This window comes from Pelophylax lessonae, assembly GCF_965119305.1.
Source record: "Pelophylax lessonae genome assembly, chromosome: 4".
Lineage (NCBI taxonomy): Eukaryota > Metazoa > Chordata > Amphibia > Anura > Ranidae > Pelophylax > Pelophylax lessonae.
Window position 1 is genome coordinate 78,162,819 of NC_138771.1, and position 25,794 is coordinate 78,188,612.

The 25,794-nt window shown below is 44.5% G+C and overlaps 1 protein-coding gene across 1 annotated transcript in view; it reads right to left on the bottom strand.

The window, feature by feature from the left end:
- Nucleotides 1-25,794, bottom strand: part of LOC309553129 (transient receptor potential cation channel subfamily M member 7-like) — a 250,318-nt gene that overhangs the window by 110,351 nt on the left and 114,173 nt on the right. The window contains exons 20-21 of the mRNA XM_082254029.1: nucleotides 25,491-25,619; nucleotides 22,281-22,604 (exon numbers count right to left, since the gene is read on the bottom strand). Coding sequence (XP_082110155.1) covers nucleotides 22,281-22,604; nucleotides 25,491-25,619 — 453 coding nt within the window. The remainder of the gene's footprint in view (nucleotides 1-22,280; nucleotides 22,605-25,490; nucleotides 25,620-25,794) is intronic.

Below are 25,794 nucleotides of genomic sequence, written 5' to 3' on the forward strand. Positions count from 1 at the left end.
GCAGCTGAAGAAGACAGGTCCTCTTCACCATCTGACTGCGAGGACAGCGACCCTTCAGGTAGGGGGGCGTACGTGGCGACCACATCAGCCTCCGAATCAGAGGACTCCACCAAAGATGGAGAAGGCAGCGGCCGTTTCCGGCTATTAACCTTTTGCATGACAAAATCAACTTTTGTTGCCAGGCTTTCCAGATCTGCTGAAATCACGGTCAGTGACTGTGATCTGGACTGTCCGGGAGGCGCACAGAGTGGGTCCTAGGGCGATTTCACAGTTTGGGACTCAATATAGCAATTTGCAAAAAACAAAGTACTGTCGATTTAAGAGCGCCGATCGCGGTACCCACCCCCGATCGCAACGGTCTGCATGGAACCCCTTTAAACTAAACTGAGTCGCACAAAGGGGTCTGAGGGTGAATTCACAGCCTGGGACTCCACACTTAAAGTTACAAAAAAACAGAGTACTGTCACTTTAAGAAGCGCCGATCGCAGTTCCCACCGCTGATCGCAGCGGTCTGCAGAGTCCCCCTTTAATATACACTAACAGCACAGTGTGCAGGGATTTGCCCGCAAGACCCCAGTACTGTACCACCTCCAGAGAGAACCCTCCTAAACGGCCTCTGCAGCATGAAGAGGAGACACAGGAAGTGACCTCGTACTGCAGCAGGAAGAAGAATCAGACGAAGTGCCCTTGGCCTGGATGTAAAAGGTCACGCTGCTAGTGCAGTACATAGAACTACACAAAAATGGTTGCTAATGCATTTTAATAGGAAGCTCAGGGAAAATGGCTGCCCCATACAAGTCAATGGGAAAAATCTGTACATTGCCCACACTTAAGATGGCGGCGTCCACAGCGTGCCATGAGGCTAGGGACCCCCACAATGAAGGCCTCAAGGATCTACAACAAGACCCAGCAAGAAACAAGTTACTATTGCTACCCCCTTAGTACGCAAGGCTCCCCAGTTACATAGCTCCCCTGTGGGGACGGGAGAGGGAAACAGGGCACAAAGGCCGGGTACCTGACTGGCCAGGGGGATCTTTTAGGAAGCACAGCTACTATTATCCTCAGGAGAGGGCTTACCTCCCTCCAAGGCCACCAGGGGCAAGGGGGGTCACATTTACTCACTATACCATGGACCGGGTGGCTCTGCTCCGGGCAGAGCTCCTCCCACCTGAAGTGGGGGTGCTGCCAGCTGAGGGGTACGCTGCGACTCAGGGCGTTCGAGGTTGTCCCGTCCCAGCGAGTCATCAACTCGCAGGCTCGTCCCCATACAGAAAGGGGCACCGTCGTGGCGAGGCCTAGCGCAGGGCTATAACCTGCTCACGCTCGTAGGCCAGGCTGGGGGGACCATAAGGATCTAGATTATCCAGTGCGAAGCTCCAGCCGGCATTGCTTGTAGAACACCAGGAGAATCCACCTGAACACTAGCTAGCAAAGTGAGTAAAGAGAAATAAAATAAAATATTCTGAAAAGAATAAAAAAAAAACTGAGACCGAAGTCCCAGCAGGAAACCTAAGTCCTACTCATTCTCTAGGCAGAAACAAACTGCTTTGCGAAGTGTGTGTGGGTTATGCCTGTGGGGACAGCCCCGTGGGCGTGTACAAGTAAATGTTTTTTCTGCCTAGACTACTCCTGCAGCATAACCCATTCAGCTGATGAAAATGAGCCGTCATCTGTCAATGGACCATAGAGAAATTATTTTCTCTATTGTCCGTTGAGTGGCACAGCTTTAATAATAAGCAACCAAGGAATGTCAAAAAGCAGTTCAAAAGGAAGGGTAGGCACATTAAAAAAACACAGGTGAACTAGCCCGATAAGAAAAAAAAAATCAAACAATAGAAAAAGAAAACAAGTGTAATAAAGAGACCTTTAAGAACTTTTTCTAAACTAGCATCTGCAGAAGCTCATACATTAAACCTGTTGCCGACCGCTCGCCGCAGTTATACTGCAGCAGACAGCCGCTCCTGCGCAAACCGCCGTAGGTATACGTCGGTTGCGTGCCTGCAGCTTGTCAGCGGGGACTCCAATGCACGGGGCAGGCAGCTCCAATTGCAGCCTGACACCCCCGATCGTTCCCCACTGAGAGAGAAGGACAGGCAGCTGTTGTTGTAAACACAGCTGACCGTTCTTCTCCCTGGAATGATCACAGAGCGCCTGTGATCCTGTTATATAGGAACACAGGTCCTTGTGATCATTTCACAAGCCACACCCCACCCACAGTTAGAAACACACCCCTAGGTACACATTTAACTCCTTGATCACCTAGTGTTAACCCCTTTCCTGCCAGTGTCATTATTACAGTAACAGTGCATATTTTTAGCATTGATTACTGTAATGTCACTGGTCCTCCCAAAAGTGTCAAAAATGTCAGTCAGGGGTCCGATCTGTACGCCGCAATGTCGCAGTCTCGCTAAAAATCGCAGATCGCCGCCATTACTAGTGAAAAAAAATCTATAAAAATTACATAAATCTTTCCCGTAGTTAGTAGATGCGATAACTTTTGCGCAAACCAAACAAAATACGCTTATTGCGATTTTTTTACCAAAAATATGTAGCAGAAAACAAATTGACCTAAAATGTTAAAAATTTTGATTTTGAAATTTATTTTTTTGGGGAATGTTTATATCAGAAAGTGAAAAATATTGTTTTTTTTTTTTTCCAGAATTGTCGCTCTTTTTTTGTTTATAGCGCATAAAATAAAAATCGCACAGGCGATCAAAAACTACCAAAAGAAAGCTCTATTGTGGGAAAAAAAGGACATACATTTTATTTAGGTACAGCGTCACACGACCAAGCAATTGTCCGTTAAATTAACGCAGTGCCGAATCGCAAAAAATGCCCTGATCATTAAGGGGGCAAATCCTTCCGGTCCAGAAGTGGTTAACTTTGAGAATGTGTGAACAGAAGGCCAGGTTTGCAGCCTTGCAGACACGAGAGACAGAGGTCTGATGATGAAAACTAAAAAAATCACCAACCACCCTAGTGGATTGGGCTTATACAGGAACATGTATCAGAAAATGTCTGTTACAGACTAAAAAATGGCAACCATTCCAATTTATAAATTGGTTATTGAATTAGGGGTACATAGAAGGACTTTACATAGAAAAAACAAAGCATTTTTTTTCTTTGCCAGCACACTTACCAGCTAGCTTGTTTGCAGTAAAAACAGAGGTTTTAGTTGCACATTTGCAAATATATGTGGAAGCGGTACAGCCGCTTCTGTATAATGCAGTCGGCCCTAACTCTAATCTATGAGAGCTTCTATGTTGTAACATATATATAGCAATAAATAAATTGAGGGCAATTTTTGTTTTTGCTGGGTAGCTGGCAAGCGTGCGGATAAGAAAAAAAAAAAATAGATTTGCTTGTTACAGACTGCTGGTCTACGCATAATAAGAAAAGAAAACAGCAAATCTGATCCCAACCCCCTGCACTAACAATATGATGTCAGGGTAGCTGCTCAGCCTGCTCTGGTGACCATTCACTGCAGTTGTTAAAGCAGCAACACCACACAAACCCCCAGCATCAAATCAATTTCAAATAAGAGTCGCCTTCAAGATGCTCCCAAAAGTAAGGTTTCAGAGAAAGGGACAAAAAACAAAAAAGTCTAAAGTGGGGTACACACTAGAAGAAAATCTGCCAAAAATTCCAATCCGAGGTAAAATCGTACGATATTCGGCTAGTGTGTACACAACTTTCAGCAGCCGATGCCAACATTTTCAAGGAAAGAAAACGGAGGGACAAACACCAAAATTTTTATCGTCCGTTCCCAGACTACCAATTTTCGTTTTAATGTGTAAGCCGTACGTCTGTGAAAAATCAGATACGAAAGACTGCGCATGATCTGAAGTTGCTGACAACCCAGAAGTCTAGGAACAAATGTCCCAAAAAAAAAAAAAAAAAAAAAGTCGGACTAAACATTTCGTGAACATTTATGCACGGTCAACTAAAAACGGTTATGAATAGTGTTGAGCGAACACGGACTGTATTATTCGTGTTCGTACCGAATAATTGGATTTTTTGTACCCGAACACGGACACGGACACTTTACTGTATGTTCGGGTAAAAATCCGTGTTCGGTCGTTTTATTTCCGGGTTTTGCATGCTTTGGCGCTCTTTTCATGGCGGGCTTTCAACAGCCAATCAACAATCGTTTAACTGGTGTGCCTTAAGCCATCCCAGCCATGCCTGCAAATGTCTCAGTAGCTGTGATTGGCCGTCTGAAGCATGTGACCAAGTCTTTATAAGTTCGAGGCAGCCGCAGCGGCGTCATTATGCTGCTTAGATTCAGGGACAGAGCACACATCAACGTGCTGGCTGCTGATTAGGGAAAGATAGGCAGGAAAAAACCATTTGTGTCCGGATAGAATTGAGGGACAGGTCGGAGTGTTTAGGCAGGGCGAGTTGTAGGCATTTTAGGGATAGAGTCTGCTGAATTATATAGGGTCAGTGTCTTCTACAAACTACAATCGATATTGCTGTGTGGGGGGTGGGGTGAATCTGCACTCAATCCTGATCTACGATCTCTTCTCAATCCTGTTAGGGACAGAGTCTGCTGAATTTTAGGGAAACTGTGTTCTACAAACTACAATCGATATTGCTGTGTGGGGGGTGGGGTGAATCTGCACTCAATCCTGATCTACGATCTCTTCTCAATCCTGTTAGGGACAGAGTCTGCTGCATTTTAGGGAAACTGTGTTCTACAAACTACAATCGATATTGCTGTGTGGGGGGTGGGGTGAATCTGCACTCAATCCTGATCTACGATCTCTTCTCAATCCTGTTAGGGACAGAGTCTGCTGAATTTTAGGGAAACTGTGTTCTACAAACTACAATCGATATTGCTGTGTGGTGTGGGATTGGAGATAGGCAGGTGTCAGTGATCCACATCCATTTTTCTGTGTGTGAGCTGCAGTGAACACAATCTTTTTGGGCTGCAGTGAACACAATCTTTTTGGGCTGCAGTGAACACAATCTTTTTGGGCTGCAGTGAACACAATCTTTTTGGGCTGCAGTGAACACAATCTTTTTGGGCTGCAGTGAACACAATCTTTTTGGGGTGCAGTGAACAAAATCTTTTTGGGGTGCAGTGAACACAATCCTTTTTGGTGTGCAGTGAACACAATCTTTGTGGGGTGCAGTGAACAAAATCCTTTGTGGGGTGCCGTGAACACAATCTTTTTGGGGTGCAGTGAACAAAATCCTTTTTGGGGTGCAGTGAACAACATCCTTTTTGGGGTGCAGTGAACACAATCTTTTTGGGGTGCAGTGAACAAAATCCTTTGTGGGGTGCAGTGAACACAATCTTTTTGGGGTGCAGTGAACACAATCTTTTTGGGGTGGAGTGAACAACATCCTTTTTGGGGTGCAGTGAACAAAATCCTTTTTGGGGTGCAGTGAACAAAATCATTTTTGGGGTGCAGTGAACACAATCTTTTTGGGGTGCAGTGAACACAATCTTTGTAAGGTGCAGTGAACACAATCTTTTTGGGGTGGAGTGAACAACATCCTTTTTGGGGTGCAGTGAACAACATCCTTTTTGGGGTGCAGTGAACACAATCTTTTTGGGGTGCAGTGAACACAATCTTTGTGGGGTACAGTGAACAGAATCTTTGTGGGGTGCAGTGAACACAATCTTTGGGGGGTACAGTGAACACAATCTTTGTGAGGTGCAGTGAACACAATCTTTGTGGGGTGCAGTGAACACAATCATTGTGGGGTGCAGTGAACTCAATCTTTGTGGGGTACAGTGAACACAATCTCATACTGAAGGTTTGAGGGTGCTGCCTGTTCCATACTCCCCCTACTCCTCATCTAGCCTTTTAGGGGTACAAACAATAGTAATTGGGGCCTAGTGTGGTTGTGTACGTGTGATATACATACACTTTTTTGGGATCATATTTTCTATTCCGCTATTTAATCAAAAACCTTTGGGGATCAGTTAAATTGGGGGATAGTCTGTGTTGGTACGTGTGAGAGAGATCCACCTTTCCAAGTTGTTGGGGTTCATCTCATACTTCTGAAGGTTTGAGGGTGCTGCCTGTTCCATACTCCCCCCTACTCCTAGCCTTTTAGGGGTACAAACAATAGTAATTGGGGCCTAGTGTGGTTGTGTACGTGTGATATACATACACTTTTTTGGGATCATATTTTCTATTCCGCTATTTAATCAAAAACCTCTGGGGATCAGTTAAATTGGGGGATAGTCTGTGTTGGTACGTGTGAGAGAGATCCACCTTTCCAAGTTGTTGGGGTTCATCTCATACTTCTGAAGGTTTGAGGGTGCTGCCTGTTCCATACTCCCCCCTACTCCTAGCCTTTTAGGGGTACAAACAATAGTAATTGGGGCCTAGTGTGGTTGTGTACGTGTGATATACATACACTTTTTTGGGATCATATTTTCTATTCCGCTATTTAATCAAAAACCTCTGGGGATCAGTTAAATTGGGGGATAGTCTGTGTTGGTACGTGTGAGAGAGATCCACCTTTCCAAGTTGTTGGGGTTCATCTCATACTTCTGAAGGTTTGAGGGTGCTGCCTGTTCCATACTCCCCCTACTCCTAGCCTTTTAGGGGTACAAACAATAGTAATTGGGGCCTAGTGTGGTTGTGTACGTGTGATATACATACACTTTTTTGGGATCATATTTTCTATTCCGCTATTTAATCAAAAACCTCTGGGGATCAGTTAAATTGGGGGATAGTCTGTGTTGGTACGTGTGAGAGAGATCCACCTTTCCAAGTTGTTGGGGTTCATCTCATACTTCTGAAGGTTTGAGGGTGCTGCCTGTTCCATACTCCCCCTACTCCTAGCCTTTTAGGGGTACAAACAATAGTAATTGGGGCCTAGTGTGGTTGTGTACGTGTGATATACATACACTTTTTTGGGATCATATTTTCTATTCCGCTATTTAATCAAAAACCTTTGGGGATCAGTTAAATTGGGGGATAGTCTGTGTTGGTACGTGTGAGAGAGATCCACCTTTCCAAGTTGTTGGGGTTCATCTCATACTTCTGAAGGTTTGAGGGTGCTGCCTGTTCCATACTCCCCCCTACTCCTAGCCTTTTAGGGGTACAAACAATAGTAATTGGGGCCTAGTGTGGTTGTGTACGTGTGATATATATACACTTTTTTGGGATCATATTTTCTATTCCGCTATTTAATCAAAAACCTCTGGGGATCAGTTAAATTGGGGGATAGTCTGTGTTGGTACGTGTGAGAGAGATCCACCTTTCCAAGTTGTTGGGGTTCATCTCATACTTCTGAAGGTTTGAGGGTGCTGCCTGTTCCATACTCCCCCTACTCCTAGCCTTTTAGGGGTACAAACAATAGTAATTGGGGCCTAGTGTGGTTGTGTACGTGTGATATACATACACTTTTTTGGGATCATATTTTCTATTCCGCTATTTAATCAAAAACCTCTGGGGATCAGTTAAATTGGGGGATAGTCTGTGTTGGTACGTGTGAGAGAGATCCACCTTTCCAAGTTGTTGGGGTTCATCTCATACTTCTGAAGGTTTGAGGGTGCTGCCTGTTCCATACTCCCCCCTACTCCTAGCCTTTTAGGGGTACAAACAATAGTAATTGGGGCCTAGTGTGGTTGTGTACGTGTGATATACATACACTTTTTTGGGATCATATTTTCTATTCCGCTATTTAATCAAAAACCTCTGGGGATCAGTTAAATTGGGGGATAGTCTGTGTTGGTACGTGTGAGAGAGATCCACCTTTCCAAGTTGTTGGGGTTCATCTCATACTTCTGAAGGTTTGAGGGTGCTGCCTGTTCCATACTCCCCCCTACTCCTAGCCTTTTAGGGGTACAAACAATAGTAATTGGGGCCTAGTGTGGTTGTGTACGTGTGATATACATACACTTTTTTGGGATCATATTTTCTATTCCGCTATTTAATCAAAAACCTCTGGGGATCAGTTAAATTGGGGGATAGTCTGTGTTGGTACGTGTGAGAGAGATCCACCTTTCCAAGTTGTTGGGGTTCATCTCATACTTCTGAAGGTTTGAGGGTGCTGCCTGTTCCATACTCCCCCTACTCCTAGCCTTTTAGGGGTACAAACAATAGTAATTGGGGCCTAGTGTGGTTGTGTACGTGTGATATACATACACTTTTTTGGGATCATATTTTCTATTCCGCTATTTAATCAAAAACCTCTGGGGATCAGTTAAATTGGGGGATAGTCTGTGTTGGTACGTGTGAGAGAGATCCACCTTTCCAAGTTGTTGGGGTTCATCTCATACTTCTGAAGGTTTGAGGGTGCTGCCTGTTCCATACTCCCCCTACTCCTAGCCTTTTAGGGGTACAAACAATAGTAATTGGGGCCTAGTGTGGTTGTGTACGTGTGATATACATACACTTTTTTGGGATCATATTTTCTATTCCGCTATTTAATCAAAAACCTTTGGGGATCAGTTAAATTGGGGGATAGTCTGTGTTGGTACGTGTGAGAGAGATCCACCTTTCCAAGTTGTTGGGGTTCATCTCATACTTCTGAAGGTTTGAGGGTGCTGCCTGTTCCATACTCCCCCCTACTCCTAGCCTTTTAGGGGTACAAACAATAGTAATTGGGGCCTAGTGTGGTTGTGTACGTGTGATATACATACACTTTTTTGGGATCATATTTTCTATTCCGCTATTTAATCAAAAACCTCTGGGGATCAGTTAAATTGGGGGATAGTCTGTGTTGGTACGTGTGAGAGAGATCCACCTTTCCAAGTTGTTGGGGTTCATCTCATACTTCTGAAGGTTTGAGGGTGCTGCCTGTTCCATACTCCCCCCTACTCCTAGCCTTTTAGGGGTACAAACAATAGTAATTGGGGCCTAGTGTGGTTGTGTACGTGTGATATACATACACTTTTTTGGGATCATATTTTCTATTCCGCTATTTAATCAAAAACCTCTGGGGATCAGTTAAATTGGGGGATAGTCTGTGTTGGTACGTGTGAGAGAGATCCACCTTTCCAAGTTGTTGGGGTTCATCTCATACTTCTGAAGGTTTGAGGGTGCTGCCTGTTCCATACTCCCCCCTACTCCTAGCCTTTTAGGGGTACAAACAATAGTAATTGGGGCCTAGTGTGGTTGTGTACGTGTGATATACATACACTTTTTTGGGATCATATTTTCTATTCCGCTATTTAATCAAAAACCTCTGGGGATCAGTTAAATTGGGGGATAGTCTGTGTTGGTACGTGTGAGAGAGATCCACCTTTCCAAGTTGTTGGGGTTCATCTCATACTTCTGAAGGTTTGAGGGTGCTGCCTGTTCCATACTCCCCCTACTCCTAGCCTTTTAGGGGTACAAACAATAGTAATTGGGGCCTAGTGTGGTTGTGTACGTGTGATATACATACACTTTTTTGGGATCATATTTTCTATTCCGCTATTTAATCAAAAACCTCTGGGGATCAGTTAAATTGGGGGATAGTCTGTGTTGGTACGTGTGAGAGAGATCCACCTTTCCAAGTTGTTGGGGTTCATCTCATACTTCTGAAGGTTTGAGGGTGCTGCCTGTTCCATACTCCCCCTACTCCTAGCCTTTTAGGGGTACAAACAATAGTAATTGGGGCCTAGTGTGGTTGTGTACGTGTGATATACATACACTTTTTTGGGATCATATTTTCTATTCCGCTATTTAATCAAAAACCTCTGGGGATCAGTTAAATTGGGGGATAGTCTGTGTTGGTACGTGTGAGAGAGATCCACCTTTCCAAGTTGTTGGGGTTCATCTCATACTTCTGAAGGTTTGAGGGTGCTGCCTGTTCCATACTCCCCCTACTCCTAGCCTTTTAGGGGTACAAACAATAGTAATTGGGGCCTAGTGTGGTTGTGTACGTGTGATATACATACACTTTTTTGGGATCATATTTTCTATTCCGCTATTTAATCAAAAACCTTTGGGGATCAGTTAAATTGGGGGATAGTCTGTGTTGGTACGTGTGAGAGAGATCCACCTTTCCAAGTTGTTGGGGTTCATCTCATACTTCTGAAGGTTTGAGGGTGCTGCCTGTTCCATACTCCCCCTACTCCTAGCCTTTTAGGGGTACAAACAATAGTAATTGGGGCCTAGTGTGGTTGTGTACGTGTGATATACATACACTTTTTTGGGATCATATTTTCTATTCCGCTATTTAATCAAAAACCTCTGGGGATCAGTTAAATTGGGGGATAGTCTGTGTTGGTACGTGTGAGAGAGATCCACCTTTCCAAGTTGTTGGGGTTCATCTCATACTTCTGAAGGTTTGAGGGTGCTGCCTGTTCCATACTCCCCCTACTCCTAGCCTTTTAGGGGTACAAACAATAGTAATTGGGGCCTAGTGTGGTTGTGTACGTGTGATATACATACACTTTTTTGGGATCATATTTTCTATTCCGCTATTTAATCAAAAACCTCTGGGGATCAGTTAAATTGGGGGATAGTCTGTGTTGGTACGTGTGAGAGAGATCCACCTTTCCAAGTTGTTGGGGTTCATCTCATACTTCTGAAGGTTTGAGGGTGCTGCCTGTTCCATACTCCCCCCTACTCCTAGCCTTTTAGGGGTACAAACAATAGTAATTGGGGCCTAGTGTGGTTGTGTACGTGTGATATACATACACTTTTTTGGGATCATATTTTCTATTCCGCTATTTAATCAAAAACCTCTGGGGATCAGTTAAATTGGGGGATAGTCTGTGTTGGTACGTGTGAGAGAGATCCACCTTTCCAAGTTGTTGGGGTTCATCTCATACTTCTGAAGGTTTGAGGGTGCTGCCTGTTCCATACTCCCCCCTACTCCTAGCCTTTTAGGGGTACAAACAATAGTAATTGGGGCCTAGTGTGGTTGTGTACGTGTGATATACATACACTTTTTTGGGATCATATTTTCTATTCCGCTATTTAATCAAAAACCTCTGGGGATCAGTTAAATTGGGGGATAGTCTGTGTTGGTACGTGTGAGAGAGATCCACCTTTCCAAGTTGTTGGGGTTCATCTCATACTTCTGAAGGTTTGAGGGTGCTGCCTGTTCCATACTCCCCCTACTCCTAGCCTTTTAGGGGTACAAACAATAGTAATTGGGGCCTAGTGTGGTTGTGTACGTGTGATATACATACACTTTTTTGGGATCATATTTTCTATTCCGCTATTTAATCAAAAACCTCTGGGGATCAGTTAAATTGGGGGATAGTCTGTGTTGGTACGTGTGAGAGAGATCCACCTTTCCAAGTTGTTGGGGTTCATCTCATACTTCTGAAGGTTTGAGGGTGCTGCCTGTTCCATACTCCCCCTACTCCTAGCCTTTTAGGGGTACAAACAATAGTAATTGGGGCCTAGTGTGGTTGTGTACGTGTGATATACATACACTTTTTTGGGATCATATTTTCTATTCCGCTATTTAATCAAAAACCTCTGGGGATCAGTTAAATTGGGGGATAGTCTGTGTTGGTACGTGTGAGAGAGATCCACCTTTCCAAGTTGTTGGGGTTCATCTCATACTTCTGAAGGTTTGAGGGTGCTGCCTGTTCCATACTCCCCCCTACTCCTAGCCTTTTAGGGGTACAAACAATAGTAATTGGGGCCTAGTGTGGTTGTGTACGTGTGATATACATACACTTTTTTGGGATCATATTTTCTATTCCGCTATTTAATCAAAAACCTCTGGGGATCAGTTAAATTGGGGGATAGTCTGTGTTGGTACGTGTGAGAGAGATCCACCTTTCCAAGTTGTTGGGGTTCATCTCATACTTCTGAAGGTTTGAGGGTGCTGCCTGTTCCATACTCCCCCCTACTCCTAGCCTTTTAGGGGTACAAACAATAGTAATTGGGGCCTAGTGTGGTTGTGTACGTGTGATATACATACACTTTTTTGGGATCATATTTTCTATTCCGCTATTTAATCAAAAACCTCTGGGGATCAGTTAAATTGGGGGATAGTCTGTGTTGGTACGTGTGAGAGAGATCCACCTTTCCAAGTTGTTGGGGTTCATCTCATACTTCTGAAGGTTTGAGGGTGCTGCCTGTTCCATACTCCCCCTACTCCTAGCCTTTTAGGGGTACAAACAATAGTAATTGGGGCCTAGTGTGGTTGTGTACGTGTGATATACATACACTTTTTTGGGATCATATTTTCTATTCCGCTATTTAATCAAAAACCTCTGGGGATCAGTTAAATTGGGGGATAGTCTGTGTTGGTACGTGTGAGAGAGATCCACCTTTCCAAGTTGTTGGGGTTCATCTCATACTTCTGAAGGTTTGAGGGTGCTGCCTGTTCCATACTCCCCCTACTCCTAGCCTTTTAGGGGTACAAACAATAGTAATTGGGGCCTAGTGTGGTTGTGTACGTGTGATATACATACACTTTTTTGGGATCATATTTTCTATTCCGCTATTTAATCAAAAACCTCTGGGGATCAGTTAAATTGGGGATAGTCTGTGTTGGTACGTGTGAGAGAGATCCACCTTTCCAAGTTGTTGGGGTTCATCTCATACTTCTGAAGGTTTGAGGGTGCTGCCTGTTCCATACTCCCCCTACTCCTAGCCTTTTAGGGGTACAAACAATAGTAATTGGGGCCTAGTGTGGTTGTGTACGTGTGATATACATACACTTTTTTGGGATCATATTTTCTATTCCGCTATTTAATCAAAAACCTCTGGGGATCAGTTAAATTGGGGGATAGTCTGTGTTGGTACGTGTGAGAGAGATCCACCTTTCCAAGTTGTTGGGGTTCATCTCATACTTCTGAAGGTTTGAGGGTGCTGCCTGTTCCATACTCCCCCTACTCCTAGCCTTTTAGGGGTACAAACAATAGTAATTGGGGCCTAGTGTGGTTGTGTACGTGTGATATACATACACTTTTTTGGGATCATATTTTCTATTCCGCTATTTAATCAAAAACCTCTGGGGATCAGTTAAATTGGGGGATAGTCTGTGTTGGTACGTGTGAGAGAGATCCACCTTTCCAAGTTGTTGGGGTTCATCTCATACTTCTGAAGGTTTGAGGGTGCTGCCTGTTCCATACTCCCCCTACTCCTAGCCTTTTAGGGGTACAAACAATAGTAATTGGGGCCTAGTGTGGTTGTGTACGTGTGATATACATACACTTTTTTGGGATCATATTTTCTATTCCGCTATTTAATCAAAAACCTCTGGGGATCAGTTAAATTGGGGGATAGTCTGTGTTGGTACGTGTGAGAGAGATCCACCTTTCCAAGTTGTTGGGGTTCATCTCATACTTCTGAAGGTTTGAGGGTGCTGCCTGTTCCATACTCCCCCCTACTCCTAGCCTTTTAGGGGTACAAACAATAGTAATTGGGGCCTAGTGTGGTTGTGTACGTGTGATATACATACACTTTTTTGGGATCATATTTTCTATTCCGCTATTTAATCAAAAACCTCTGGGGATCAGTTAAATTGGGGGATAGTCTGTGTTGGTACGTGTGAGAGAGATCCACCTTTCCAAGTTGTTGGGGTTCATCTCATACTTCTGAAGGTTTGAGGGTGCTGCCTGTTCCATACTCCCCCCTACTCCTAGCCTTTTAGGGGTACAAACAATAGTAATTGGGGCCTAGTGTGGTTGTGTACGTGTGATATACATACACTTTTTTGGGATCATATTTTCTATTCCGCTATTTAATCAAAAACCTTTGGGGATCAGTTAAATTGGGGGATAGTCTGTGTTGGTACGTGTGAGAGAGATCCACCTTTCCAAGTTGTTGGGGTTCATCTCATACTTCTGAAGGTTTGAGGGTGCTGCCTGTTCCATACTCCCCCTACTCCTCATCTAGCCTTTTAGGGGTACAAACAATAGTAATTGGGGCCTAGTGTGGTTGTGTACGTGCGAGATACATACACTTTTTTTGATCATATTTCCTATTCCGCTATTCAATAAAAAACCTTTGAGGATCAATTGAATTGCGGGATAGTCTGTGTCGGTACGTGTGAGAGAGATCCACCTTTCCAAGTTGTTGGGGTTCATCTCATACTTCTGAAGGTTTGAGGGTGCTGCCTGTTCCATACCCCCCCTACTCCTCATCTAGCCTTTTAGGGGTACAAACAATAGTAATTGGGGCCTAGTGTGGTTGTGTACGTGCGAGATACATACACTTTTTTTGATCATATTTCCTATTCCGCTATTCAATAAAAACCTTTGAGGATCAATTGAATTGCGGGATAGTCTGTGTCGGTACGTGTGAGAGAGATCCACCTTTCCAAGTTGTTGGGGTTCATCTCATACTTCTGAAGGTTTGAGGGTGCTGCCTGTTCCATACCCCCCCTACTCCTCATCTAGCCTTTTAGGGGTACAAACAATAGTAATTGGGGCCTAGTGTGGTTGTGTACGTGCGAGATACATACACTTTTTTTGATCATATTTCCTATTCCGCTATTCAATAAAAACCTTTGGGGATCAATTAAATTGCGGGATAGTCTGTGTCGGTACGTGTGAGATCCACCTTTCCAAGTTTTTGGGGTTCATCTCATACTTCTGAAGCTTTGAGGGTGCTGCCTGTTCCATACTCCTCCTCCTCCTCATCCATCCTTTTAGGTGTACAAACAATAGTAATTGGGGCCTAGTGTGCTTCTGTACGTGTGAGATACATACACATTTTTTGATCATATTTCCTATTCCGCTATTCAATAAAAACCTTTGGGGATCAATTAAATTGCGGAATAGTCTGTGTCGGTACGTGTGAGATCCACCTTTCCAAGTTTTTGGGGTTCATCTCATACTTCTGAAGCTTTGAGGGTGCTGCCTGTTCCATACTCCTCCTCCTCCTCATCCATCCTTTTAGGTGTACAAACAATAGTAATTGGGGCCTAGTGTGTTTCTGTACGTGCGAGATACATACACTTTTTTTGATCATATTTCCTATTCCGCTATTCAATAAAAACCTTTGGGGATCAATTAAATTGCGGGATAGTCTGTGTCGGTACGTGTGAGATCCACCTTTCCAAGTTTTTGGGGTTCATCTCATACTTCTGAAGCTTTGAGGGTGCTGCCTGTTCCATACTCCTCCTCCTCCTCATCCATCCTTTTAGGTGTACAAACAATAGTAATTGGGGCCTAGTGTGCTTCTGTACGTGTGAGATACATACACATTTTTTGATCATATTTCCTATTCCGCTATTCAATAAAAACCTTTGGGGATCAATTAAATTGCGGGATAGTCTGTGTCGGTACGTGTGAGATCCACCTTTCCAAGTTTTTGGGGTTCATCTCATACTTCTGAAGCTTTGAGGGTGCTGCCTGTTCCATACTCCTCCTCCTCCTCATCCATCCTTTTAGGTGTACAAACAATAGTAATTGGGGCCTAGTGTGCTTCTGTACGTGTGAGATACATACACATTTTTTGATCATATTTCCTATTCCGCTATTCAATAAAAACCTTTGGGGATCAATTAAATTGCGGGATAGTCTGTGTCGGTACGTGTGAGATCCACCTTTCCAAGTTTTTGGGGTTCATCTCATACTTCTGAAGCTTTGAGGGTGCTGCCTGTTCCATACTCCTCCTCCTCCTCATCCATCCTTTTAGGTGTACAAACAATAGTAATTGGGGCCTAGTGTGCTTCTGTACGTGTGAGATACATACACATTTTTTGATCATATTTCCTATTCCGCTATTCAATAAAAACCTTTGGGGATCAATTAAATTGCGGAATAGTCTGTGTCGGTACGTGTGAGATCCACCTTTCCAAGTTTTTGGGGTTCATCTCATACTTCTGAAGCTTTGAGGGTGCTGCCTGTTCCATACTCCTCCTCCTCCTCATCCATCCTTTTAGGTGTACAAACAATAGTAATTGGGGCCTAGTGTGTTTCTGTACGTGTGAGATACATACACTTTTTTTGATCATATTTCCTATTCCGCTATTCAATAAAAACCTTTGGGGATCAATTGAATTGCGGGATAGTCTGTGTCGGTACGTGTGAGAGAGATCCACCTTTCCAAGTTGTTGGGGTTCATCTCATACTTCTGAAGGTTTGAGGGTGCTGCCTGTTCCATACCCCCCCTACTCCTCATCTAGCCTTTTAGGGGTACAAACAATAGTAATTGGGGCCTAGTGTGGTTGTGTACGTGCGAGATACATACACTTTTTTTGATCATATTTCCTATTCCGCTATTCAATAAAAACCTTTGAGGATCAATTGAATTGCGGGATAGTCTGTGTCGGTACGTGTGAGAGAGATCCACCTTTCCAAGTTGTTGGGGTTCATCTCATACTTCTGAAGGTTTGAGGGTGCTGCCTGTTCCATACTCCCCCTACTCCTCATCTAGCCTTTTAGGGGTACAAACAATAGTAATTGGGGCCTAGTGTGGTTGTGTACGTGTGATATACATACACTTTTTTTGGATCATATTTTCTATTCCGCTATTCAATAAAAACCTTTCTAGGGCAAGATCTTAAATTACAGAAATATGAGGAGACCGTCAAATAAGGGCCGTGGCCTGGGTCGTGGTGCTGCTGGTAGAGCTCCTGTTGCAAGGAGAGGACATGGTCGATCTGTGCCAGCTACACGCACAAGTGAAACACCTTCCTCAAGTGTGAGTAGGCGACAGAACCTGCATCAGTATTTGGTAGGGCATCAAACGCCCCTAGAAGTGATGAGGCCAGAACAAGTTGAGGCGATAGTAGATTGGTTTGCTGCTGACAGTGCCTCCAGTTCCTTCACATTGTCTCCCACCCAGTCTACTGCAGAAAGGTCAGAGTTGGCACCTGCAGCCAATGTCCAACCGTCTTTCACCTCACCCCCTTGCAAATCAGGCCAGCAGTCTGAGCCCCAAGCCATACAGCAGTCTCTTATTCTTTTTGAGGACTCTGTCAGCAGGGTTTCCCAGGGCCATCCACCTAGCCCTGCCCCAGAAGTGGAAGAGATTGAGTGCAGCGATGCCCAACCACTTATTCCTCAAGATGAGTACATGCAAGGATCATCGCAGCACGTCTCCGATGATGACGAAACGCAGGTGCCAACTGCTGCGGCGTTCAGCATTGTGGAGACCGACAAGGAGGGCAGGGGTGAAGACTGGGTGGAAGATGATGTGGAGGACGATGAGGTCCTCGACCCCACATGGAATGAACGTCATGCAGGTGAACTGAGTAGTTTGGAGGAAGAGGCGGTGGTCGCACAGAGCCACCAGCACAGCAGAAGAGGGAGCAGGGTGCAGAAGCGGAGCGGCCGTGCCCTAGACACTACGCCCGCTACTGCCCAACGCAGCAAGGGAACGAGCGCACCAAAGTCAGCTCAAAGGAGTTCTCTAGCGTGGAAGTTCTTTAGAAAATGTGCTGATGACAGGACACGAGTGGTTTGCACCCTGTGCAATCAGAGCTTGAAGCGAGGCATGAACCTTCTCAACCTGAGCACAACCTGCATGATCAGGCATCTAAGTGCAAAGCACGAGCTGCAGTGGAGTACACACCTTCAAAACCAAGAAACGTCTCTGGCTCATCCTGCTTCCTCTTCTGCTGCAGTCTCGGCCGCTCCAGCCACATCTGTAGTGATACCGGCACCTGCCACCCCGCAAACAGACGATCTGTCAGCAACACCACCACCTGGGTCACCAACAACCATCTCCACAATGTCCCGTGGAAGCGTTCAGCTTTCCATCTCCCAAACACTTGAGAGGAAGAGGAAGTACCCCCCTACCCACCCGCGATCCCTGGCCCTGAATGCCAGCATTTCAAAATTATTGGCCTTTGAAATGCTGTCATTCCGTCTGGTGGAGACGCACAGTTTTAAAAACCTTATGTCGGTGGCTGTCCCACAGTACGTCGTGCCCAGCCGCCACTACTTTTCCAGGCAAGCCATCCCTTCCCTGCACAACCAAGTGGGGGAAAAAATCAGGTGTGCACTGCGCAACGCCATCTGTGCCAAGGTCCACCTAACTACGGATACGTGGACCAGTAAGCACGGTCAGGGGCGTTATATCTCCCTAACGGCACACTGGGTAAATGCAGTGGCGGATGGGCCTGAGGCGGATAGCAATTTGGCGCATGTCCTTCCACCACCGAGGATTGCAGGGCGCTTCAGTTTGCCTCCTGTTCCTAACTCCTCCTACTCCGCTTCCTCATCCTCTACCGCCTCCTCATCCGGACAGCGTAACACCTTCACCACCAACTTCAGCACGGCCAGGGGTAAACGACAGCAGGCAGTTTTACAACTTGCCTGTTTGGGGGACAAACCACACACCGCGCAGGAGTTGTGGAGGAGCATGGAACAGCAGACAAATGAGTGGTTGCTGCCAGCGAGCCTCAAGCCCGGCCTGGTGGTGTGCGATAACGGGCGAAATCTCATAGCAGCTCTGGGCCTAGCCGGTTTGACGCACATCCCTTGCCTGGCGCATGTGCTGAATTTGGTGGTGCAGAGGTTCCTTAAAAACTACCCCGATATGTCAGAGCTGCTGCAGAAAGTGCGGGCCGTTTGTGCGCACTTTCGGCGTTCTCACCCTGCTGCTGCTCGCCTGGCAGCGCTGCAGCGTAACTTCGGCCTTCCCGCTCACCGCCTCATATGTGACGTGCCCACAAGGTGGAACTCCACCTTGCACATGCTGGAAAGACTGTGCGAGCAGCAGCAGGCCATAGTGGAGTTTCAGCTGCAGCACGCACGCGTGAGTCGCTCTGCGGAACAGCACCACTTCACCACCAATAACTGGGCCTCCATGCGAGACCTGTGTGCCTTGTTGCGCTGTTTTGAGTACTCCACCAACATGGCCAGTGGCAATGACGCCGTTCTCAGCTTAACTATCCCACTTCTATGCCTCCTTGAAAAAACAATTCGGGCGATGATGGAAGAGGATGTGGCACAGGATGAGGAGGAGGAGGAGGATGAAGAGGTAACATTTCCAAGGCTTTCAGGGCAGTCATTCGCAAGGGGCTCCGAGGGTGGGTTCCTGCACACGCAAACGCCAGGGACGCAATTGTCCAGCAGGGGCACAGTTCTGGAGGATGAGGAGGATGAGGAGGAGGAGGAGCTGGAGGAGGAGATGGAACCATGTTCACAGCAGGGTGGCACCCAGGCCAGCTCATGGCCATCACTGGTGCGTGGCTGGGGGGATACAGAGGACACGGACCATACACCTCCCACAGAGGACAGCCTTTCGTCGCCTCTGGGCAGCCTGGCACACATGAGCGATTACATGCTGCAGTGTCTCCACAACGACCGCCGAGTTGCCCACATTCTAACTTGTGCTGATTACTGGGTGGCCACGCTGCTGGATCCCCGTTACAAGGACAACGTACCGTCCTTAATTCACTCACTGGAGCGCGATCGCAAGATGCGCGAGTACAAGCGCACGCTGGTAGACGCCATGCTGCTGGCATTCCCATCTGACAGCGGGGCCACAGTGGAAGCACAAGGCAGAGGAGGAGGAGGAGGAGGTCGCCAACGCAACCAGGGCACCGCCAGCACCTCAGAAGGCAGGGTTAGCATGGCCGAAATGTGGAAAAGCTTTGTCAGCACGCCACAACAAACAGCAGCACCAGCAGCTCAGATGGAACGTCTTAGCAGGAGGCAGCATTTTACCAACATGGTGGAGCAGTATGTGTGCACACGCCTACATGTAGTGAATGACGGGTCTGCCCCCTTCAACTTCTGGGTCTCCAAATTGGGCACATGGCCTGAGCTTGCCCTTTACGCCTTGGAGGTGCTGGCGTGCCCTGCAGCCAGTGTATTATCTGAACGGGTATTTAGCACGGCTGGGGGCGTTATAACAGACAAGCGCAGCCGCCTGTCCAGAGACAATGTGGACAAGCTCACGTTCATTAAAATGAACCAGGCATGGATCCCACGGGACTTTTCCGTACCTTATGCAGAATAGCAATGGATACCGACCTTACCCACCCATTGTTCCATTTTTGCTCTTTCTCACTCTTTTGGGGTGTACCCTCATTTAAAATTTGTGAAAAGAAGCAGTGTTGGCTACCTCGTCCTCCTCCTCAGGGCCAGATTAATGTAGGGTCTATTGGAGCTGCAGCTCCAGGCCCCTACCTTTTATATAGGCCCCGGGTTGGCCATATTCACTGTTACCGCTCTTCTGTCACTTGTAAACACAGAAGTCTGGCTTCTATGCTCGCTTCCCCAGGCAGCACCCTCAGAACCTCCCCACACAGCGTGAAGGCCGGACAAGGAGGGACAGTTGGCGATGCATGGATGTGTTTATGGGCTTCAGAGACAGCATCCCATGTTGAATTAGGCATGCATGGCTGCACCCTTCCTCCTCTGGGTGCATGGCAAGGCACGGCCCTAAGGCCCTTCAAAATCCTCAGCACCAAGCCCATGATGCTGTTAATCCGGCCCTGGTCCTCCTCCACCGCCGCTTCCACCTACACCGCCCATAGGTGTGCGCAGCCTATTGCATTAAGGTGTGCACCCCAAAGTTGAAATACACATGCATGTGTTTGCCAGCAGGGAGAGTAATGTATCGGGGCCATGTACCTGTAGGCAAGGAGAAATAGAGCAGAGCAGGTCCCAGGGAGATCTTTCCCATCTCCTCACTGGCAATGCTATGTGCCCTAGGTGATTAGGGTGTGCCCAGGCACACCCAGCACACCCTGTGCGCACGCCTATGTCACCGCCACATCCACCACCACCTCAACCTCCCTCCTACTCCATATGGGCCTCGTCCTTCAGAGATGAAGAAGAACATTGTTTTATTTTTCTGTTTTTTTTTGTTGTTTTAAGTTATTTCCCTATCCACATTTGTTTGCAGAGCACTTGCCATGCTCTTAATTACGTTTTGCTGCCATTTGCAGCACTCTAGCCCTTTCCTTTGGTGTTTTAGAGCCATTTTAGTGCCTTAAAGTTCGGGTCCCCATTGACTTCGATGGGGTTCGGTGTCCGGGAAAAGTTCGGTAAAAGTCCGGGACACGGACCCGGACTTTTTTTTAAAGTTCGGCCGAACCCGTCGAACACGGACATCTAGGTGTCCGCTCAACCCTAGTTATGAATGCTGAGCAAGAGAGAAAAATCGGAGGATATTTGTCCAATTTCCGTCAAGTGTGTGTACGAGCCTTAAGATCTGAATCTGATATCGGATAATCCTCAGAAATCCTGTCCTGACCAGAAAGAGTCCTGTGATCTGGAACACAAAGTAGTCACTACCTACATGATAATCATAGAAGACACCAGTATACAAAATTAACTGGAAAGAATGCAATTCTTAGTTGACTGTCCACTCACAACATACAAGTCTTTAGAGACAGGGTCAGGTGAAATTGGAACACAGACAGGTGTCGCAAATCAGCTTTAGGATTGTAGCAGAGGAAACATTAGTATTTTAACTTGGAAACCTGCTCTCCCTAGCTAACTGGATTTTCAATGTATCTACCAGTATGTGTTGACAAAAGAAAAATCTTCCAAATAGAAAACCACTGAGCTCAAGAAAACAGATCTACCTTGAGGACACTACATGACCTGGGCAGGTGTGAGGGGGCATAGCCTCAATTAGGTGGGGTTTATTGTGTGCCTAGTGTCCACTTATCTTTTAGAAGACAGTAAAACCGTACATTGCTTCAGTATCATAAAGCTGTGTCATTCAATCTCTGAGAAAAATAGAATTTTTGAAAAATGTTACCGTAAAATTATTTTCTGACAGTCGTCGCCGCTCTTAATTCATTACGATTGAGAGCACTCTTTTGCCCCAGGTGGCTAGGGGATATTCGTCCCGCACCAAGCGGGGTTCCTCTTTTACACCAATCGTAATGAATTAAGAGCGGCGACGACTGTCAGAGGACGTAAGAGAAAAAAAAATACTAAAAAGCTAGGCCTAAGTTTCTGATCATATTTCAAGTTACACCCATATTTAGGCTGTAACATGAAACAGGGTCAGAGTTCACATCCCACCACCCTCAAACTACCCCCCATTCACTTACATAATGTAAGGATTCTTCTCCTTTGCACCAGCTCCTACCAAATTTAAAAAATGGCTGTGCATGGCTCTGACCCCACAGAGTTGCATTCATTATTTATTCACCGACAGCTGTGCATAAAAACACTAAAAACTAAACTGCTGTGGCAGATGGGACTGTAGTTCTCAATAGAGCACAAATGTGGTGACATTACTGTACTTGTAGTCTATGAATACTCCCTCTAGCTCCAGTGCTGAATGTTCAAACTTTAGTACAGACCTGCAGGAGCCAAAGCATTCCACCAACAATCCACTGTTTTAACACATGGATTAAAAATGAAGGATAAGTATATTTACTTTACTTTTACAGATAGGGTTTCGGATACAAATGACCCTTTGCCAACAGTGTAACTGTAAAAATAAAGGCTTTATAAAAATCAACTCAACACATTAACTTACCATTTTGCCAATCATCATGACATAGGGTCCAGCCTGCTGATTTACAGCCAAAAAATCGAGTAGCCTGACGTACCAAAATATGATATTAAGACAGTAAATTAACCTTCCACTGATTAAAACATGCCCATATGGAGGCTCTTTTGCAGTTGCATTGTGGTTTGAATCAAGGTCCAAAGGTATTGCAGCATCGTACTTGTATGATGCAAGCCTCAGTCCACACCCAACAAAGAAAGTAATTATGGCAATTGTATCGGTAATATTAAAATAATCACCAAACCACACTTTAATTTTCTGGTTAATTTTCCCAGCTTCAGACATAAATATCTGCAATAGAAAGAAACATGAAGCAAATCATGCAAAAAATAATCACAAATATTTTTTCCCATCACTCATTGCTGAACCAATCAAAAACTTCTATACACACACACACAAAATGTATTTAAAAAACAAAACCTATATATTATCTATAATTAGTAGACCTATACAAATAAAAGATGGTTTATGAAATCTATATTTTGAATTAATATACACACACACACAGAATGGATAGATGTGCAAATCTCATAAACCCACCTTATTCACAGCAGAAAACATATCAAATGTTTCAACTGAGAAAACGTACCATTTTGAGAAAGAAAAAAAAAATTCAAAAATTTTTGAAATTTTGAAATTGAAGGCAGCAACACAAACATTTAAAAAAAAAAAATGGGACAGAGCCATGTTTACCACGGTGTAGCATCCCCTCTTCTTTTAACAATACTCTGTAAATGTCTGGAATGTGAGGAGATCAGTTACTGGAGTTTTGGGAGAGGAATATTTCTCAACTCTTGCCCAATAAAATTCTAACTGCCTAACAGTCTGGGTCTTGTTTGTCATATGTTGTGTTTCAAGTTGAGAAAAATATTTTCAACTGCTAAAAGGTCTGGACTGTCGGCAGGCCAGTTAAGCAGCTGGACTCTTCTACTACAAAACCATGCAGTATTTCATTGTCATTGTCCTGTTGAAATATACAAGGCCTTGCCTCAGAAAGACTTCATCTGGAAGGGAAATAAGCTGTTCTAAAACCTGGATATATCTTTTAACATTGATGGTGCCATTTCCAGATGTGCAAGTTGCTCATTCAATACACACCTATGCATCCCCATACCATCGGAGATGCTGGCTTTTGAACTGAGCACTGATAACCAGGCAGAAGGTCTCTCTAGGGTGTGGCACACGTGGTTGCCAAAAAGAATGTCAAATTTATATTTGTATGGACACAGAAGGTTTCCACTTTGCAACAGACCATTTTAACTGAGCTTTAGCCCATAGATGACAGCATTTCGGAATCATGTTGAGATAAGGCTTCTTCTTTACATGACAGAGCTTTAAAATGCATTTTTGGATGGAATGACAAACTGTTCTCACAGGCAGTGAATTTTTGAAAGTATTCCTGAGTCAATGCAGTGATGTCCATCAAAGAATTATGCCAGTTTTTATGCAGTGCCATCTGAGTGCCTGAAGATCACAGGCATTCAATATTGCATTTCAGTCTTATCCTTTGCGCAGAGATTTCTGCAGATTCTTGGAAACTTTTGATATTATGTACTGTAGATAATGATATTTTTAAAGTCTTTGCATTCTTATTCCAAAACCGTTTGACAATTTTTAGATGCAACTTTTCACAGATTGGTGAGCCTGTGCCGGTCTTTACTTCTGAGACACTCTGACTTTCTAAAGTGCCTTTTTTATACCCAATCATGTTCCTCGGTCCTCGTTTGTGCTACTTACTTTGCCAGCTTTTTGTTCCCCTGTTCCCACTTTTTTGAAACCCGTTTCTGCCATCAATTTCAAAATGACTTTATTTTCTTAAAATAGTACATTTTCTCAGTTTAAACATTTGATAGATTTTCTATTGGGAATAAAATATGGGTTTATGACATTAGCAGATCATTGCATTTTGCTTTTTTGTGGATTTAAAACAGCATCCCAACCCAACGTTTTTGGAATTGGGGTTGTATATAAACAAAGAAATATCACACACGCAATAATTGTACCTGCTCTGTCACTGGGGAAAAGTTTAAAACCTAACAATACATTCATTGTGGATTAAGCTATGTTGAATATTTAATTTGATCTACAACATGTAATTTACAATATGTTGGATCCATCATGCACCTATTACGCATACGCATTGGGGAACATTAATGCAAGAATGGTCTTCAATGTATCCAGACATTTTAGAGACACCCATAAAGGTAACATGCCCTGTTTTGTGGTTGGTAGCAGATACTGGAGGCTATTGGAGCTTGAGGTCTGGGGGATTTTCACACTGCAGACACGCATTCCCAGAGGTCCTAATCACCGCTTTTTGTTTACCCGGATATATTTTATACTCGGTTGGTAATATATAATTATCTATTTTTAATATGCAATAAATTGGTGGAATTTGGGTTTAGATTGGAATTGGATAATTGTCTACTTCTTTCCCCTCATTTTTGTACACAAGTAATTTTAGGACTATACAAGATGTGTTTTAAATTTGAATGTTAGCCAGGATTAGTGCCTAAACAGCAAAAACATGTTGGATTTTTACTGGCTCTATTTCCCTATTTTTAATAAAGAATAAAAACGCATAGCTGATTCACATCGACATTTCAGCATTTCTGTGTGGAAGTGGCTTTGATAGTCCAGGTTATGGTGCTCTGTTCTCTGCTGGTCCTCCTCTCGTCTATCCAATGTGATGTCACATTAAAGCACCTGGGATGGACAGCAGGGGAGGAGGGGCCAGTGGGGAATAGCAGAGACACTCCATGCTTGCCTGTACCACCCCGCATGCTGGAATGGATAGGAGAGTGTTAGCAGTGGAGATGCGGTCTACCTGTCAGCTGCCTGCGATTATGGGTAGATTGCAGCGGAATCTCTAGGGACCCCCCCTTCTGCTGAACCCTGGTTCAGAAACCCTGTCTTAGATGCTGCTGCTATGACTTGTCCAAACGCTGTAATTAAAAACTTTCACAGTACAATAGAAGGAGAGAACTTTTTATAATCAATGATGGGAACAATATGCTAAACTGTAAAAAAATCATGCAGGCTGTAACTAACGAAATGAAGAAATGCAATGTGAGACTTTCAAAACTGAATTTGGATAAAACAACAATTCTATTCTTAGTTAAAACTAAGCACACCATGAGCACAGGTTTAAAAAACAAAAAACAAAAGTGTACTAACCTCTCGTATCTTTTCTATTGCATATGTAAAAATGTAAGCAATAACAAGCCACTCCTGAGCAGAAGGCAAGGTTCCCATCTTCACCAAAACAACAAATGTGAAAAGCATGAGAAAGGCCAAATAGAACAACTGTAAATAAATAGAAAATACTAATTTAACCAATATCAGGATAAAAAAAGTCAATATAATAAAGAAAAAATAATACTCAAAGTATTCATTGTTTAGGCAACACATGAGGGAATCCACTTGCCATAAAATCCTTTTCTATTTGTCTTTACTTAGAGCCAGCATTGTTTTGGTACAT